Source organism: Ictidomys tridecemlineatus, chromosome 5 (genome assembly GCF_052094955.1).
Source record: "Ictidomys tridecemlineatus isolate mIctTri1 chromosome 5, mIctTri1.hap1, whole genome shotgun sequence".
NCBI classification, from domain to species: Eukaryota; Metazoa; Chordata; class Mammalia; order Rodentia; family Sciuridae; genus Ictidomys; species Ictidomys tridecemlineatus.
Window position 1 is genome coordinate 83,310,702 of NC_135481.1, and position 20,362 is coordinate 83,331,063.

The 20,362-nt window shown below is 32.0% G+C and overlaps 1 protein-coding gene across 5 annotated transcripts in view; it reads left to right on the forward strand.

Moving 5' to 3' along the window:
• The window catches only part of Strn3 (striatin 3), an 89,573-nt gene that overhangs the window by 55,204 nt on the left and 14,007 nt on the right, over positions 1-20,362 (forward strand). For 2 of the 5 annotated variants that reach the window (XM_078050260.1, XM_005322655.5), the window contains exons 8-13: positions 681-791; positions 9,960-10,100; positions 14,442-14,575; positions 16,071-16,246; positions 16,428-16,475; positions 16,767-16,888. In XM_078050260.1, coding sequence (XP_077906386.1) covers positions 681-791; positions 9,960-10,100; positions 14,442-14,575; positions 16,071-16,246; positions 16,428-16,475; positions 16,767-16,888 — 732 coding nt within the window. The remainder of the gene's footprint in view (positions 1-680; positions 792-9,959; positions 10,101-14,441; positions 14,576-16,070; positions 16,247-16,427; positions 16,476-16,766; positions 16,889-20,362) is intronic. The other 3 variants (XM_021724683.3, XM_040275220.2, XM_005322657.5) reach the window with 3 other exon arrangements.

The following is a 20,362-nucleotide window of genomic DNA, read 5'->3' on the forward strand; positions in this document are numbered from 1 at the left end:
TCAGTGGAATTTGAGTTTTGTGTTTTTTGTTTTTGTTTTTGCTAATTTTAGTTGTAGTCCAATGGAAGAAGGTAATGAGATGTTGAACTATTTGGGTAGGGTGGGGACAGAAGTGGGATTCTCTGAATGCTTTGTATGAATTATTTGAGACATTGTATTTTGGAACTATATGTATGTATTATATTGGACTAGAATGCCTCTCCATTAGTACAGTTTTCCTGTGCATGCAGAATCAGTGTGACAGAAGGTGCATGAATATTTTCATCAATGAGATGGCACTGACCTTTCTAGCTTGCACTTATATGAGTATTTCGCATGTAATTCATTCATTTGCTTTTATAATGCTGGCTGTATAATTTTTATTAACATTTTAATAAAGATGCAGTGATCTATTTTTATAATATTAGATTTCTAATGTCAGTCCATTGAAAGAATAATCTTCAAATTTGTAATACATAAAAATGAACCACTATTGGTATTAAATGTTTAGAAATGTTTAGTAACTTGGGCATTTAGTTTTGAGTTGTGAATACCAAAACTGAGACTGCACCTTTAAAATATTTTGAGTATATGCTATTAAACATTTTTATTATGATTATGTAAAGCTATAATAATTTACTGCCAACAGCTTGCATTGCCAACTGCTGATGTTTTTTCTTTTAATAATATGCTGCATGTAGATAAAGATGACCTCTCCCCAACTGCTGAGGTTTGGGATGTAGACCAGGGACTAATAAGTAAACTGAAGGAACAGTACAAGAAGGAACGAAAGGGGAAGAAAGGGGTGAAGAGTAAGTGCAGATTCTGACTATTATAATTTTTGTTTACCGATACTGAGAATAAAAGTTTTGATTGTTTTTTTATGTCATTTTATGTTTTGTTTCATAAAGGGGGCAACTAACTTTAAACTTTGTCTGTTGTACAATTGAAACTTATGGATATTATTTAGGATGTTATTGATCAAGGAGGAAATCCTTTTACATATGTGGGCAAGAGTGAAGGAAAATTTTTTTTAGGTTTTTTTTTTTTTAAAGCTCTTATAAAGTTTACCAAATTGGTAAGGAATATTGGAATTAAAAATAGTAGATATTCATTCAAAAAGGAAAAATAAATTTGTCCATTTTTGATATATAGGGAATTAAAGCTATAACCAACTCATATCCAAGTTAGTTTGGGAATTCTTACATACAATAAGCAAGAAAGCCCCTTCCAAGTTTCTGCTTTCTGATAATAATCCAACAGAAATAATAGCCACAAAACTTCTACTGGCTCGTATTTTCTTGGCTACTAGGAAGGGTAATGGTGGGTGTCTTTTGATATCAGGGTATATTTTTCAATGTGTTGTATTTAGCCAGTATACTGCAAAAGTATAAATACAGTTGTGTTATTTATTTCTCTGTATAATTAATTCATTTTCATTCTGTGAAGCAAACTTTTTGGGGAAAAAAAAACACCCACAGTGGGGAAAAACGACCCACATAAAAGCCTTCTTCAGACCTGTGGAAACCCTTGAAACTTATTTTGGGGCTGTTGACTCCTAGTCTCATCTTTTTTGCTTTATCAAAGAATGTATGATAAAGGTAAAACCACAGAGGCATTCTTTCATATTCTTTTTTCTAGTGACACGTAGAAAAGTTTACAAAATGACACGTATAAAGAATGAAAATTTCCTTCAGTAAAGCATTTTTTGAGTGATTTATTGTAGAAGCTAATAAGAGGGATTTTGGAGAATTTTACCTGTGTTATAAGTTTTTGTAACTGTAAGCTAGTTTGTGTTATTGCATATAAATTAAAGGGCAAACTATTCTTCAAGAAGTTTCACACTATTGGGAACTGCTTATTATATGGAGTAATATTTGGTGCTAAACTAGGACTGTGTTCAGATTTAAAATCATTTACCTATAATGTGTGCATGAGTATGAAAGTATGATTGCATGGTTGACTTTTAGGATAGATAAAATGAAGTTACATCTTTAGTATTTAGTTTTCTTTCTTTCTTTTTGATACTGGAGATTGAACCCAGGGGCACTTTACCACAGAGCTGCATCCCCCCCAGTCCTTTTATCTTTGGAGACAGGTTCTCACTAAGGAACTGTGGCTGGCCTCAGGTTTGCAGTATTTCTGCCTTAGCTTCCTGAGGTGCTGGGATTACAGGAGTGCCCCACTGCATCAGGCTATTTTTCTTTTTTAAGAAATGAAGTATTTATTTTAATATTAGACTGCTTTATATATGTTGTCATGGAGTTAATCTGCTGAAGGTTTCTTTAGAAATTCTTAGGTAATGTTGCGTCCAATTTAAAATAGAAGTTTCCCATTTATTTTTTTTTATGATAAACCTGTATCTTTTTGAGGTTCGGAAATACAAGTCATTTCACTGTCTTTTTAGTTGTAGGTTTTACATTTTTCTAAAAATCCCTTTTAAAATAAATACCTGCTTAGTAAATATTAAAAACAGATGAATAAAAATCAAATTGTTAAATCTTCATTAAAAATGTGCTGATTTAGCTAACAGTTCATAGAAAACATCGCTTTATGTCAGCTAATATTTTTGTATGTTTTCAACTTTTTTCTTTTCCTTTTTTTAACTAAGCCACCCTATTGTCAATACTGGTGAAGCCAGTATGTGAAATGAGTGAAAGGGAGCTATTGATTGAATCAGGATCTAGGGACTATTGCTCTCATGCCTCAATGGTATCTTATTATCTAGATATGTATTATTTGGCCCACTCTCCTTTAATTTTGATTTTATATATTTTTAAATTAACTTTGTATATATAATTATAAAAACATTCATGTCATTTAGACAATGTAAGAAATATATAGAAATATAAAGAAAAAGTAAAAATCACCTGTAATCCTACTATCCAGATATTATGCCTAACATTTAGCATAATTATTTGTATTTTACTACAAATCTTGTAAAAACTTAAACTTTTTAATTTTTCAACAAGAATTAAGAAAAAAAATTTTTTTAATAGTCAATGAACCTTTATTTTTTTTTTATTTGCCTGTAGTGCTGAGAATCAAACCCAGTGCCTCACATTCCAGGCAAGCGCTCTACCACTGAGCTACAACACAGTCCAAGAATATTATATATTTTTTAAACTCATTGTTTCGTGTTTTTAAATCATGTAAAATTTCGGTGGTTATATAGTATTTCATTTTGTGAATTTTACCTCCATTTGTGAATCTTTTAGGTGGTTTAAAATTTTTAAATGTTAAGTATGACTGTCTTTAAGATTACCTATGTAAATAGACATAGGATTGAGGTTTCTGGCAATGTCTCAGGAAAGAATAATTAAGAAAAACAATAAACATTAACTTTTTACATTTACTTTGACATTCCTTAAATTTAAAAACTTTGGCTCGTGAATACAGAAAGTGTTGACTTTGAATCTCTAACATGCAGATGAAAATTAAAGAAATGCAATATATCCTCAATGGTTGCCTGAAACTGTGGATGGTACCAAATTCTATATACTGTTTTTTTTTAATACATATGTGCCTGTGATAAAATTTATAGTAAGTTACAGTAAGCAATTAGTAAGAATTTACCATCAACCCAGCAACCTCAAGTATAATTTTTTTGTTCCCTTTAGTTAGGAACTTTGTACGTTTTCATTTTAAGTATGCTTCCTTGATGTGTCAGAATTGTTGGCCTTTGCCTTGGGGCCATTTTTTTTTTTTTTCTTCCAGTAAAACAAGAGCTACTTGAACACAAGCACTGTGTGACTGTGGTATTTAATCTGAAAACCAAGAAAGCTACTTAAGCTGAATAATGAATGTGTAGCATATACAGCATGGATTTGTTAGACAGAAGCAAATCCTGGGCAGGACAAAACTCATATATTACTCAGAATGGTATGCAATTTAAAACTTTAGAAATTGTTTATTTCTGGAATTTTCTATTTAATCTTTTCAGGCTCTGGTTACCGTAGGTTACTGAAATCAGAAAACAGAACCACAGATAACAGGGCATCACTATGAAAACTTTTTAAAATGGATCATAAACTTCTAATAGTCTTAATTCAGGTAGATCATCATATTAATACTAAGCTATAACTTACATAAGATAGTTTATGAATTTTCTTAGCATTTTTATTATCTAGGCTTAGTTTTTATTCTGATATTTTCCTAGGTGTAGCTTTGTATAATTAGGACAATTCATAAAACTATAGGCTTTTTTTTTTAAGAGAGAGAGAATTTTTAATATTTATTTTTTATTTTTTGGCGGACACAACATCTTTGTATGTGGTGCTGAGGATCGAACCCCGGGCCTCACGCATGCCAGGCGAGCGCACTACCGCTTGAGCCACATCCTCAGCCCAAAACTATAGGCTTTTGATTTCTTTTTTCCTTTGCTCCAGAATGTGAATAAATTATACCTACTGGATCTTAGTGCTAAGTGTGTACAGAATTTTTTTCCTCCATCTGCTTTGAGGGAAAACAATTATTTTCTAACTTTACTATAGGGATTCAGCAGGTGTAATTTATTTATTTTTATGTGGTGCTGAGGATTGAACCCAAGGCCTCGCACGTGCTAGGCGAGCACTCTACCACTGAGCTACAACTCAGCCCCAAGAATACTTGCTTTTTTAACTTCGTAAAGATTTATCCAAGACTTGATTCTTAAGTAGAAAGATTTTTAAAGTACTTAAAGTTTCTCTGTCTTTAGGCTTGTTTACTCCATTCTACCCTTTTTTAACTGTGAGGCGAGAGTTAATAGATGTACTTCAGTATTTTTTTCTTACTAAGTAAGATATATTTTAGAGATGTTAAGACCATAAAATTAAAGAGATTTTAATGTGGTTATTTTGGTTTCAGACTTCAAAAGGTTAAGCTCTGTTTTCTTTTAATTTTTTATTAAGATATAATATCTGACTTAATATAGCACAGAAAATTCCATATATTTTTCACTCTAATTCCCTAGCCCTTAACACTTTATCACAATTGCTTTATACTTTCTATAAATGTGTACATTTTTTTGAACAGTTCAGAAAACTAAATTATAGATGTTCTCCCTGATACTTCAGGGTATATTACCTGATCATAGAAGTATTCTGTTTCACAACCACAATTCAATGATGAAAATCAAGAAATTCGTATTGATAAAATATTCTAACCCAAAGCCTAATTTTCTTTGACTTTTTAATAAATGTTCTATAATTTGGGAATGGAAGTGTGAGGGAAAGTGCTTTATGTTTTGTTAAAATCTTGTACTGATTGGATTATTTCTATCTCTGCCCCCCCCCTCCATTTTTGCTATATTTTTATAGGACATGTAAATTAATAGTGATTAAAAATCACATAGAGTGTAGCATCTGAAGTAAGTGTGAAGCATCTGAAATCTGGGGTCTTTATTTAGAATGAAATATGTGCTAAAGCTTTAAAAGATTTTTTTTTTTGTATTTGTTTCTAATTTTGAACATAAAATGTTTAAACTGTGCATTGCAATGACCTTTTTTTCTTTGATAGGTGCCCTTATTTTTATATCCTATTGTGACTCCTATGCTATATTATACCTATAAAATTAGGCTCATCAAGAAGACAAAACTATTTCATTTTCTTTCTTCAGAAGATCTGAAGCCTTTCTCCATTTTAAGGATTCACATTATGAGAATGTGTTTGCAGTTTCTGCCTCTTCATAGATGGACTTGTCTTAATTTTTCTAATTATTTTCATGTATACTAACTTTCCTATCTTTTCTGTGTGTAGAATATTATTTTCTTTCTTTATTGATGTTACAGAATTGCTGTACATTTTCTGACTTAAATAACATTACTGGAAAATGGTAGTCTTTTATCTTTTTCTATATTTCTTTTAAATATAAACTATGTGAGCTTCTCTGGATCATTTTCTAGTTTTCATTTTTTGAGCTTTGTAGTAGTAATTGTCATTTACTGATCCAGATCCAAGATAACAAATTTTAAAGTGTAACTGCAGTCTAAGTATCTCAAACTAGGCATTTTCAGTACATTTATGAAGAAGTTAATTTTTAACAGTAATTTTCAGTAGCTTTCAGAAGCACCTTGCACATGCTATATGATATTTGTGATTTTTAAAAAGAAAAAAAAACTGCTTATTTTCAGCAGATACAGCTTGAACATTCCTAATCCAAAAATCTGCAATCCAGAATGTTCCAAAATCAGAAACAAAGTTTTGGATTTTGGAGCATTTAGATTTTGAATTTTAAGATTAGGATGCTTGACTGGTAAAAATCAATGCAGATATTCAGAAATTTTTAAAAACTCTGAAATCTGAAATACTTCTGATGCTTGGTTCCAAGCATTTCCAATAAGAGATACTCAGCCTGCAGTATAAATTCCAAAAACACATAAAATGTGCTATATTCTCTCTTACATCAAATTAAAGACAAAAAGAAAATTGTTATGTAGCAAAGGATTTCAGCTAAGGGATGCGGCTGTTTTCTGTTTCTGATTTTAATTTCACACTTATAAACTGAACCAATCCCTCTTTCCCTCCCTTTTTCAAAGAAATATCTTATTCTAGGTATTTTTGCCTAGAGTTAGAAAGATGCTTTCAGTCACTGCATTTTTTAAAACCACAGAATCATTTTGCAGCTCAAAGTTATTTTTCCTTAACATTGAGGTGGCATAATTATTTAAGATAGTTGTCATGAAATATTTAATTATAATGATAGAAACTAGAACAGATCTAGCATATAAGCTTATTTTTAGCTTATCTCTTTCATATTGGTTTTGCTTCAGAATATAAGGGTAGTTGACAAGCAGAGTACATATTTGAGAAAGAAAACATTAGATTAGTAACAAGTACTATTTTACTTATGGTAATAGAGTGTATAGGAAGATAAATTTCATGTCACAAGTTTGTGTGAATTTAAAAACACTAACATAATGCAATAGTATAGTTTGGCTTGCATGTGGGCATAATCAGTGTCCTCATTTTACTGCAATCTAAAAGATGTATGTTTATATAGGACTTGGAAGTCACGATTAAGATGTATTTGTATTTTTTGTAATTCAAAGTCTTTCTTGCTATAAAAATTTTTCTCATAAATTCTAGCAGCAGTTGAGAACTGGCTTTTATTTAATCCTTAGTCTTCCAGTATGCCTTTAAATATTGGTTTAATATGTGTAATATTCTGTTACATTAATACTATTATAAGTTAAGTTTCTCATTACTGCTAATTATATTTCAGATTTTTATATGAAATTGTTTAATGTTTATATTTAAAATTTATATTTAAAATATTGCATAATTTTAGAAAGCAAATGAAGACATTAAATTTGCAATTGAAAGATGGTTTATACAGTAGATTTCTGGTTATGAAATTGCTTTCATCTTTTGACAGCTTTTGAGAAGCTAGAATTGGAGTAGAGAAGTTTCAATTGAATGTTTGGCTGTCATATACAAATAACAATAATGATGTAATTTGGGATCCTGAATGTGAACGGTGACTGGTGACTTTCACCACATGCAGTTGTGCATGCCTGTAATCCCAGCAATTTGTGAGCCTGATGCAGGAGGATCTCAAGTTTGAGGGCTCAGCAATTTAGTGAGACCCTGTCTCAAAAAAAAAAAAAAAGGCTGGGAATGTAGCTCAGTGCTTGGGCTAGCATGTATTCAGGGTCTTTGGTTCAAGCTATAGTACAAACCAAAAATAAGAAAGAAAGAGAAAGAGACAGAGACAGAAAGGGAGAGAGAGAGAAAGAAAGAAACAATGACCTTCATATTGTATATTTCCAAGTCTATGTGTACTAGATGATCGTTACTTCACATAGTATATAGCAAAAAAATTCTTATCTCAAGTCTTTATTTATTTTTTATATCAGTGTTCATAAGATGAAATTATGTGTAAGTCAAAATTTAAGGTATGTACAAGTATAATAAAAGTGAGCAGAGAGATCAACAAAATATTTACAGAGTAAATGTCAGTTTGGAGAAATGATTAGATTTGAATAGGCCAAGGTGCATGTTAGAAGAGGTGTGTGTGTGTGTGTGTATGTGTGTGTGTGAGAGAGAGAGAGAGAGAGAGAGATTGGGAGGGAGGATGTGTGAATTATTTACCTTTGTGAATAATAGGTGAAGACAGATAGGACATAATGTGGCAGAAATAACTTCAGTGAACATTGTACTATATAGGAATTGCTTTGACTATGGAAAATTAGCGGATTATAGATCATTAAAAGATAAGATTGGATAGAAAAAAAATCGGATCAGATTATGAACTTTGCAAAGTACAAGATTTTAGTTAACCTTGATCCAAAGAGTGTTGAAGTATCATCTGTGTTTTCAGAACAAGGGGTGATATAGTAAATATGAAGATTTTGGAAAAATTAATTTTGTTGTATTCAAATTTGATTGAAGGCAAGTGGAGCTTTAGAGAGGGAAAATTTGAGAATTTGTTGTAGTAATCTATAAGAATGAAAGCCCTGATTAGATTAAACTCAGTAGAAAGAGATTAGCCTGAAGAATACTTTAAAGGATTCTTTTTAAAAACAGTTTTGGTTCCCCACTTATTTTACAAATTTTAGGATTGTTAAGATTCAGTTGCAGAATTTTAAGTACAGGAACTAAGTCAGTGGTGGTAATTATTATACTAGTTGGTAAGTTAGAAAGGGGAGATATTTGTGAGGAAACATGTTTATTTTTTCACATTGAATTTAAGTGATATTTGTACATCCACTTTACCTTTTTTTCATTTATTAGAGAATTTGTTTATTATCATTTCACTGGCCATGGGAAAATCCTCCAGTAACACCCAAATTTCTCAGTTATAATTATTTTAGAACATTTAGACTACATAATATTTACATACCTAGAAGTTGAGTTGTATAAATACTTTTAAGAAGTTAGGAATAGTTGTAAAGTAGAACTAATAAATGTGTCAGATTCCACTTATTTCCATTAAGTCTTACCATCTCATTGCCTGTCATTCTGTTAGGAATACATAGATAAATGATATTTCCTATAGAATTATTAATATGTAGATAGCCACAATGAGTTTAATAATCATAAAGCACTCTTAATTTCAGTTTATTAATGTTGACATTAGTTAGTGAATGTGAGGTCATATATTTTTGACCTTGGTTTTGCCTATTTAAATTGTTTTTATTGATTAAAGTTGTTTTATTGATTTTTGTTGACTTTCCAAATATATTCTGACATTCTTAAAACTAAACTTTCTTTTAAAATACATGCTTAAAAATAACTGATTATTTCATGCTGAAGTTCCAAGTTAAAAGTAAAGACTATTCCACAATACAGCAGCAGATTTGGGTTTTTTTTATGTTTTAGCCTGAATTATACAGATAGTAGCTATAAAGTCTCTTAAATTTATGCTATCTGAAAATGCTGATGTTTTGTACCATTACAATAAGCTCAGAGAGCTCACAGGTAAATCAGTTTTTCAAATCTGGAAAAAGTGAAAAAAAATATTTAAGAGAAATCGGGATTAATTTGTTAGTGACAAATTTACACTAATGTGGCAGGAAAATACCTGTGGAAACACCAGGGAAAGTTAATTGTTTGTTGCGCCCTCATAAAAATAATTTGTGATTATTTCTTTAATTTTTTAAAATAATGAATTTAGTTGAAAAGTTCATGTTTTAATCTTTACACAAGTAGGCATTAATCTAAACAGCAAATTTTTCCTTGTTTTAATGGCATCTTCTGAGTCTGAGCTTATAGAACTTGGGTTCGGTAACAACTCCCCACCCCCAATTATATGTTTAAAGTATACAGTGGAGATATATATATATATATTACACAAATATCAAAAGAATAATGAATATTTAAACTCTTAATGTGTTCTTGAGGGGGTGGTATAGAAAATTGAAGATATCTTTAATTACATGATATTTTAAAAACTGGGACTTCTAATAGCCTCTTCTGTTAGCAAATTGGTTTACTAAAGGCTGTTAGCAAGTCAAGCGGTAGCCATTAAATGAACCTATACTGCTGACATTAATTTACAGGGGTCAACAGAACAAAACTCTGCGACATGATAGCTGATCTGGGAGATGATGAGCTGCCCCACATCCCTTCAGGAAACATTAATCAGTCTAGGTCAGCCTCTACTAGAATGACTGATCATGAAGGTGCAAGAGCAGAGGAAGGTACAATATTTAGCTACCGTGTTTATTTACATTGTGCAAGACCTTAACTCCAAATCACATCTTAATATTATAAATTTGCTACTGTTTAAAATTTTGAAAGTCTTTTTATATCAGAGAAGGTGTTGGGCAAGGTCTTGGTGTTATTGTCTTAGGGATTTTTGAAACTTTTGGTTTCTAACTCTTTGTTTTTGTTGTTAAAGTTAGATGGAGTTGTATCTTTCTTATATCTAACTTAGAAATCTAGTAGTGGGAAAATTTACAAAATTTAACAAAACTACACAGTTTACCAAAATAAATTTAAAATAATACATATAGAAAAAGATATTTAGTCATTTTGTCATGTGTTTTAAATTTAGCAATTGTTAATAACTACCACTTGCTAGGCAGTGTGCTCAGCATTTTACATATACATTACTTATATCTAAAAAAATAATAATTTTGAAGACATCTTATACCCCCACCCCCACCCTTTTTTTCAGTGCAGGAGATCGAACGCAGGGCCTCACACATACTAGTCAGTTGTTCTGCCTTTAAGTTCATTCTTGGCACCATTTTATTCTCTTAAGATTTCTGTAGTTGGGGCTGGGGCTGGGTGCTCAGCTGTAGAGTACTTGCCTGGCACGTGCGGGGCACTGGGTTCAATCCTCAGCACCACATAAAAATAAATAAATAAAATAAAGGTATTGTGTCCAGCTACAACTAAAAAAAAAAATTTTTTTAAAGATTTCTGTAGTGATAACTAAAGTTAAATAATTTTGTCCTTTGTTCCTTGCCTTTATTACATAATTTGGGGGGGGATAGTAAGGGGGATTGAACTTGGGCATTCAACCACTGAGCCACCTTTCTATCCTATTTTTGTATATTATTTAGAGACAGGGTCTCACTGAATTGCTTATTAGCACCTCGCTATTGCTGAGGCTGGCTTTGAACTCACTATCCTCCTGTCTCAGCCTCTCGAGCCATTGGGATTACAGGCATGTGCCACCGCGCCAGATTTATCACATGTCAATCTGTGGGATAATTTGAAGAAAGATAAGTCACTAAAATAATAAGTCACTAAGATAGTTATGTATAATATAAAATATACTAATTATTTTATTATAATAAAAGCAAAAGGAATGAAAAGTCATATCGTTTGTTGATTTTTGTGGTCTCGTTTCTACTATTGAATTATTCTTATTTTGCTTTGGGAAGTAATTTCTTTCATTTTCTAAAATGCACATACCAACTCTATTATGTGCAGACAGAATGCCTTTATTTTATTTGTTTTTATTTTTATGTGGTGCTGAGGATTGATCCCAGTGCCTCACGCATGCTAGGCAAGCTCTCTGCCACTGAGCTATAGCCCCAGCCCTGTTTGTTTGTTTGTTTTTTAACCAAATAATGCATGGTACATTTGTTAGAATTTTTATAATTAATATACATTCTAAACTTCAGATTGTGCAGTTAAGACAAAGCCATATTAGCAGGAGTATAGATCCTTTTAAATGTTTCAGACTAGTGACTTAACATAAAAAAGCCAGTCAAAACTTACCACTACATAAAAATCAATTTAGAGCTGCCTCTGTGTAGTGTGTGTGTGTGTGTGTGTGTGTGGTGTGTTTTAAAGAAAAATGTAAGTCAGTAATATCTTTCATAGTGGTAGGAGGAGGGCAAGGGGAAGGTAAACCTTATTAAAATTTGTTAGAGACATTTGATTTTAACTTTGAACTGAGTTTGTAGTCTTATTTCAGTGGCAAATCCTTTCTTGTTTTCTTTTTTAATTCCTTGTTATACCTCAATTTTTAAAGAACAAGTTACGACCTTTCAAGCTATTGTTAGTAAAGACTTTAAAATATACCATGTTGCCACTGACGTAAGTGGAAATTCTTTTGGGGGCTCTGTTCTTTAAATTTGATAAGATTTGAAGAGAAAGGAAGAGTTTCCCTTCAAAAAGAGGAATAATAATAAATAATGACCATTCCTATCATTGAATTAAAAACTTTTTAATTTTCTATTTGAATTGCTGATGACATTTTATGCTTATGTACACACGTACCATGGGTAATTATATTAACATTAATAAGATGAATTTGTAGATTGGAAATTAGCTTCGTTGGCAGGGAAACAAGGACAAACAAATTGAGTATTTACTGTGATTACCATGTGCCACAATGATGGGTGATATTAAAGATAAAAATAATAGCTTAAGTGATATTTTTTTGTGCACCCAGATATACATGTAAATAAATGCTGAGTAAGAGGAATGGCTTGCTTAATACAAATAAATATGTGCGCATAGAAAAAGATAGAAATATAGTTACATGATTAATTACAAATAAGTATAATACTTTTTGGTAAATGTGGTTAATCTAAAACTCCAGTAAAACAAGCTAATATTGCCAACTAGTTAATATTGTCAAAGTACTTTCTTTCACATACCCCTAAAGTAGTCAATGGTTGATCAGAAATAATCCTGCAAAAATAATATGTTATATTTAAGTTGTTTAATTGAGCTTTTAAGTTTTGTGTTAGTGAATGTAAGTGGAAGGAATAGCATTTTAACTTAGAAACAAATTATCTTTGTACTGGCAAAAGATGCTTTTGAGTAAATTTTACTTACTGACTGATAAAATTGTTCTTAAACATAATTTTAAACTTGATTTTAAAGCTCTTAGTTATTTCTGGTATTACCAATAAGTGAACAGTAGAAATGAAAAGATCAGTGCTACAGCTTGTTCAGGTTCAGCAAGTGTAGTCATTAAAAGATGAATTAAATACTATCTAGTGTCCCCATTATATATATTTTCTGGCAGTGCTTTCAAATTCACTTTACATCATTTGCTAAATTGCATAGCATAGTTTAATAGGATAAAAATAACAACATATAGCTGGGAGTGGTGGCACATGCCTGTAATCTCAGTGGCTTAGGAGGCTGAGGCAGGAGGATGAAGTTCAAAATTAGCCTCAGCAGTGGTGAGGCGCTAAGCAACTCAGTGAGACCCTGTCTCTAAATAAAATACAAAATAGGGCTGGGGATGTGGCTCGGTGGTCGAGTGCCCCTGAGTTCAGTGCCCAGTACCCCCCCCAACCCTCCCCAAAAAAACAACCCACAAAGTATTCTAAATAAAGATAAGTTTTACTATGGCCATAGTGTATGTATGTATATATTGTCTATTCTCAGAATTATTTTCAATAGTATTAGTGAATGCTTATTTTAATATATAATTTTTCATAGGAATTTTTTAAAATTATCAGCTTGAGCTTTTGAATGCCTTTTTCCCCAATTTGTTCATGAATTTTAAGTGTATTTTGATATGTTGTTTTGTATTATAATTACTCCAGTATTTTTTCTTGCCATCTTAATGTTAACATTTTGCTTTTAAAGCACATGTTTGAAATGATAAAATTATTGTTTACACAAACTGTCACAGCAATAGTATAGTCATTCAAATTATAGTAGTTTAACTGGTCAATAGTATGTATAGAGGAAAATATTTTAAATAATTTAATTGAAACTTCTAATATCAACATGGGAAACTGTAATGATGTACATGATACAGATGAGAAAACTAAGCAAATGAAGCTTTCATTTCAGTTATATTTGAAATTGAAATGGCCATTCTGATTAAAAAATGTAAAGTTTTATAATCATTATACTTCAGTTGTGTCATTTTAAAAGTGTCATGGTAAATAAAAGAGGACATTATAATAAAAATTGTAGTCACAGTTTTAAAACTGGAGGGCATTCTGAAGAACACACGAATTAACCTTATAGGAGACTTAGCAGTAGAGGTACCTTTTTCCTAGGCCATTGTTGTCACTGATATACTGTCATAGCATACTGGAAATCATTCACATTTGAATGCTTTGTTTTTAATCTTTAGATTTAAAAAGATTTTTTTTTTAATCTTTAGAAAGAAAAGGACTTAGCAGCAGCTTGTTCACTTTTTAAAAATACTGTATAAGCTACTTTGAAGTTGATGGTAGAGGTTTATTCTCCTATGAATAGCTGAAATCTGATATTTAACTCCTTTGCTTAATCAAAAATTTTTCTATTTCTTATATAAACTTTAATTTACTGAAGTGATATGGGACTTGAATAGACAAAACTTTTGTGACCTACCTCCCACCCTGGAATAGTGTCCGTAGTGCATATTTGATACGTAGAGGATAACTACGTTGCAGTTTCAACACATGTGTTTATTACTAGTAATAGGATTTTTTGAGTGGAAGTGGGAAAATAGAAATTCATAAATATTACTGAATTATGTAACTGTTTAGTGCTTAAATTTCCCCCACAATATTTGTCTTGTACTGTATGATTTTTCAGCATTTAAGAAGCGGTTTTGTTCTTTATAGCTGAACCAATAACGTTTCCATCTGGAGGAGGCAAGTCATTTATTATGGGTTCTGATGATGTTTTGTTAAGTGTACTGGGCCTTGGAGACCTTGCAGACTTGACGGTAACAAATGATGCAGACTATAGTTATGATGTAAGTGCAGTTTTATTTTTAATTTTTTTAATGATTTAATAGAAGGCTTCCTTATTTTTTGGAATCACTTATAAAGCAGAATTAATGTCAAGGTGCATGGAAAAGATAAGTTTTAAGTGTGTCAATGTGTTGATTTGAAGTGACATATAGTTTTCTAACTTTCTTCGTGGTGTTTAAATTTTTCTTAGGTATTTTGTTGGATTAGCTAGATGTTTGGATGATTACCTTAAAATATTGGTCAGCAAACACATCTTGAATAGTCTATTCTCAATTATCTTACAGAAATTAAGCCTATTTTGCCTTCAGGTTACTTCTTAAAATAAAAAATGTTTTTATTTTTTAGGTTTAATCTGCTTAAGGATAATGTTAAAGTTGGCTTGCATCATTTTCTAAGTATTTAATTCCATTTGAGGGCTAGGTAGAGCATTCAGAAGGAGTGGGAAGGACAGCATAAGAGGTGAAAATAGTCTTGGAATAAATTTTTTCTAGACATTTAATATTCAATTGAGAGTTAACTATACTTGTTTAGATTTTTACATTATTATGGTTTTTCAGCAGATTAGTTTTTTACTTTTACAGCATATCTTTTTTCTACCTTTTTCCCCTGCAGGGGTGCTTAACCACTGAGCCACATCCCCATCCCTTTTGACTTTTATTTGGAGACAGGGGTTTCGCTAAGTTGCTGAGGCTGGCTTTGAACTTGTGATCCTCCTGCCTCAGCTTCCTGAGCTGCTGGGATTACAGGTGTACGCCACTGCGCCTGGCTTTTACATTTTATATTTATTTAGTGTGCTTTTTAGAGACATGAGCCTTGGTAGGCTTAATTATTCTCATTAATATTTTTTAAGTATATATGCAGCTAAATTATAGTAAACTTTACTGCTTTAGAAGTGGTTTCACAGCTTATCTTTACAGATGAAGAAATAAAAATTAAAAGATTAACCTCTGTCATAATCAAGAATTAGACAAAGGGTTTGAAAATATTATTAACATGTCCTTAGCTCAGTTTCTAGAAAGTACCTTAACTTGCTGCCTTTAAAAACTTCATATGCTAGTAATTTCCTAAATGACAACTGTACTGTTTGCCGTTGGATATTTGCTAATTTATATGTGTGTGTGTGTGTGTATATACATATATATATATATATATATTTGTTACATTTTGTTTTGTACTTATGTAAAGCATTGCAGCAATGAGTTATTTTATTCTCTTCAACATTTATTACGAGCTTTGGGTTTAGTTTGATGATTAGGTAAAAACAGATTAAGGAACTCTTCATTTGACCTACATATTTGAAAGGCTAATGAAATTATTCTTCTGAATCCTTATAAAATTATAAAGATTTGTTATAAAGTTTTTAATACATTAAATTTCCACTGGACATTTTAGCCAAGCTATTTTAAATATATATTTTTAAACACAAAAGAAACAAAAACTCCACATGCCTATCAGTTTACTACTTTTACCAGTAAATAGTGTGCTTTTCCTTTTTAGTTGCCTGCCAATAAAGATGCCTTTCGAAAGACATGGAACCCCAAGTATACACTACGTAGCCATTTTGATGGAGTGCGGGCATTAGCTTTTCATCCTGTTGAACCTGTGCTGGTTACTGCCTCTGAGGACCATACCCTGAAACTTTGGAACTTGCAAAAAACAGTTCCTGCCAAAAAGCAAGTATTTTAATAATGGCTGGGTTTTTTCCTTCCAATTTTGCTAATATGAATAATTTGATTATACTTCTTTATTGTCTCTTATTTTTTATATGTGCATTTGATCTTCCTAATGATTCTTTAGTTTAATGGTTATTTAATTGCTTTCTCTTCCCCCATCCTTTTTTTCTCCATCTTTTAGGAGTGCCTCTTTAGATGTAGAGCCTATCTACACATTTAGGGCCCACATGTAAGTTTTACTCATCTAGTACTTAATTAATAACCATAGTTAATAACTGTTATTTACCAATCTACCAATCTTCAAACTTTATAATTTTCTCAATGTTTGCTATTAGGTAAGACAGTTACATAATATCTCATTTTACTAACATTAGTGAGAATATGAATCATGTTAGTTCTATTTAAATATACATGTTTACTTTAAACAGTTTTTAAATACCTTGTAAATCACAGATTTGGGAATGGGGATTGAATTTCTTGGGATTTATAAGTAATTTTTTTCCCTCTCTTCCTATAATAGTGGCCCTGTTCTGTCATTAGCTATTAGTTCTAATGGAGAACAGTGTTTTAGTGGTGGTATTGACGCAACCATCCAGTGGTGGAATATGCCTAGTCCTAATGTGGATCCATATGATACATATGGTAAGTAAAAGCTGTCAAAAGTAGATAACTCAAATATTATTAAAGTTATTTAAACATATATTGGTTCCTTCATTTAATTTTTCCATTTGCTAGTAAGTGCTTTATTAAAGAAATCAAAAAATGTTATGCCATGCATACCTAAGCCTATGAATTGGCATTTTCTGGTATTTTTTAAAAGTCTCTGTTAATTGAAATGTTAATTTCAGTACTAGTTAATGTAAAGGGGTGGAAAACAATATAATTTAGCAAATATTTAAATTTAGTGTACATATTTTAAAATCTTAAAACAAATAGGGACAGTGAGGATATAAATCGATACAACTCATTGGAGGGCCAAATATTCTTAATTTGAAAATGAAAAAACACTAAAGAAAACTTTAACTTCTACAAGTGACACTTTTAGAAATCTGTTCTACAGAAAAACCTGAATATATGTTTAAATATATTTATTAGTGCATGTTTCATTATTATTAAAAAATGAAACAATTTTGAGCTCTTTGTTCTTTTTTAATTAACACACTTGGTGCCACTATTTGTCAGGCATAGTCATTATTAGCACTTTGTCCAGAAAAAACAGTTAGCCTAATGGAAAAGATGGACATTAAATGAGCAAGGGTTTGGGGGTCACTGCTTACAAATTGTGGTGAGTAATAAGAAAATAGAGTACTATGAGAAAGGTAACAGGTGGAACCTTCTTTAGGTGAGAAGTCAGGAATATTCTAATTAAAATAGTAACATTCAAGCTGAAAGATAAAAGATAACAGAATTTCTGTAAAATATTTTAGGCCAAAAAAGTGACCTGAAAAATGTAGTGTATAAATAAGTGGCTGTGTTGCTAAAGCTGTGGCTCAGTGATAGCGCACTTGCCTGACGTATATGAGGCACTGTGTTCAGTTCTTGGCACCACATATAAATGAAATAAAAATCTATCAACAGCTTTAAAAAAAAAAAAATCGTGACTGTACTGTGTCTCTTATGGAGAGTAGAGACAGGAATACTGTAGGAAGCTGCTGTAATGTAGACTAGATGGGAGATGATGTCAAGAGTGGTGGTGGTACAGCAGTTAGAGAGAAGTGTATTTAATATATATAGGGGAAGTGGAGTAGAATAGATAGGACTTTGTGATGAATATGAGTAGATGAAGTGATAAGTGAATGACTTGATTTAATTGTTTTCTTAATTACCAACTTTATTGAAATATAATTCATACAATAAATTTCATCTTTTAAAAATATATAATTCAGTAATTTTTACTATGTACACAGAGTTGTGCAGCCATTACCATTATCTAATTTCAGAACATTTTCATCTCTAGCACTGGGATTTCAACATGAGCATCTGAGTATGTGATGGTAGCATTTATTGAAATAGGGAAAGAACAAGTGTGGGGAGACAATGAGTTGGATTTGGGGCATGTTAAGAGACAGTATCAAGTAGGTAATATGCAAATATAGAGCTCAGAGATCTGGGTTGAAGATAAAAATATAGGGAAGTCCTTTCTATATAGATAATACTTTTAAGCTGTGAGAATGGATGGTATAACATAAGGAGATTGTGTCGTAAAGAGTAAGAAGAGAAAACAGCTTGAAATTAAAATCTTCACGGTAATCCCAACATGGAGAGGATGGCTAGAGCAAGAGAACCAACAAAGGAAATTGAGAAGATGTAATTCAGTAGATAGGAGGAAGTGTGAGAGTGTGGAATCATAGAAGCATCCCCAAAGGAGAAAACATTTTTAGAAGGAAGCAGCCTGCACATTCAGATGTTGCATTTAATAGGATAAAAAGGATTCTTTTTATATAAAAGTGACAGATAGGTCACTCGTGTCTTTCCCAGATAAGAGATTTGTCACTGTAGCTAAGATAAGAGGATGAAGGAACTCTTGAGACCCTTTCAAGTCATACTAAATGGATGAAAAGCAGTATGATGGGAACAACAAAGAAGAAATGTTTTATATATCATCAAAGGAAAGTATCAAATTTTGTATAGTAGAGGTTATCATCGATTCCATCCCCCCACAGCTGGGGTTTATTCCAAGGATGTTCCACCATCAAGTAACATCTCTAACCCCTCCTCACCTTTTAAATTTAATTTTATTTTGAGACAAAGTCTCTCACTAAATTTCCCAGGCTGGCTTTAAACATGTGCTCTTCCTGCTTTAGCCTACTGAGTCCCTGGGATTACAGGCATGCACCAGTGCACCTAGCTCATCATTGATAACTTAAGCAAGATGATTTTTGGTGTGTGCTAATGGCATCAGACACCATGTTGGAGTAATTTGAATAGTAAATAGGAAAAGAAGCATATTTACTTCAGATACTTTTTTTTTTTTATATACTATTTAGCAGAAGAGTGGTGGAGTAAGGTTAATAATTTTTTTATTCAGGTTGAAAGATTCTGGAACGTACTTTCTCTTTTTGGTAGTTGGACACAATACCTTTATTTTATTTATTTGTTTTTATATGCTGCTGAGGATTGAACCCAGGGCCTCACAGGTACTAGGTTAGTGCCCTGGAACATACTTTTTTTTTTTTTTTTTTAATGGTAATGACTTCAAGATGAGAATTTGTATAGTACAGAATCAGAAAATATGAAAACAAGTTAGCAAATTGACTGAGATGCAGAATACATCTGGTGGGTTTAATAGAAAGGAGAATAACAAAGAGGATAGCTTACAGTACTAGTAGATTATAGATTGGGTGGCAGGAAAATGAGGAAAGGCTTCCTATTTAAAGCCTATATCTTCTTGGTTCAATATAAGGCACAATCATTAACAAAGAAGGGAATTTGAAAGCAGTGAGGAGTAGGGAAATGATGATGAATAATTATGGAAAGTAGGAGAGATTTACTAGAAAAACAGGATTGTTAGGTATGATACTCAATGTTATTAGCCCTCAAATATCCATCAATTGATGAATGGGTAATTAAAATGTGGTAAAATCTATTGCATAGTAAGGCCGTCCATACAGCCAAAGTGACTGAGGATGTCCTTAAGTCACTGGTTCTTAGGATCATGCCAGGAAGATTTCAGAGGAGTCACTCAAGAGTAGTAGACATGAGTTTATTAGAAGGGACAGGAAAAGGGAACACTATTAAGGAAGAGAGTGGGAGAGGATAGGGACAGCATGTCCCTATTGCCCTCTTTTTTTTTTTTTTTTTTTTTTTGGTACCAAGGATTGAACTCGGGGGCACTCGACCACTGGGCCACATCTCCAGCCCTTTTTTGTATTTTATTTAGAGATGGTCTCTCTGAGTTGCTTAGTGCGTCCCCATTGCTCAGGCTGGACTCGCGATCCTCCTGCCTCAACCTCCCAAGTCATTGGGATTACAGGCGTGCACCTCCACACCCGACGTATTGCCCTCTTTTATTGGAGGTCCCAGGGAAATTTCCAGAGAGTCCCACTCAGACATCTTACAGCAGATTTTTTAAAAACCCACTGTGCATGGTCTTACCCCATGGAGGGGAGATTTTAC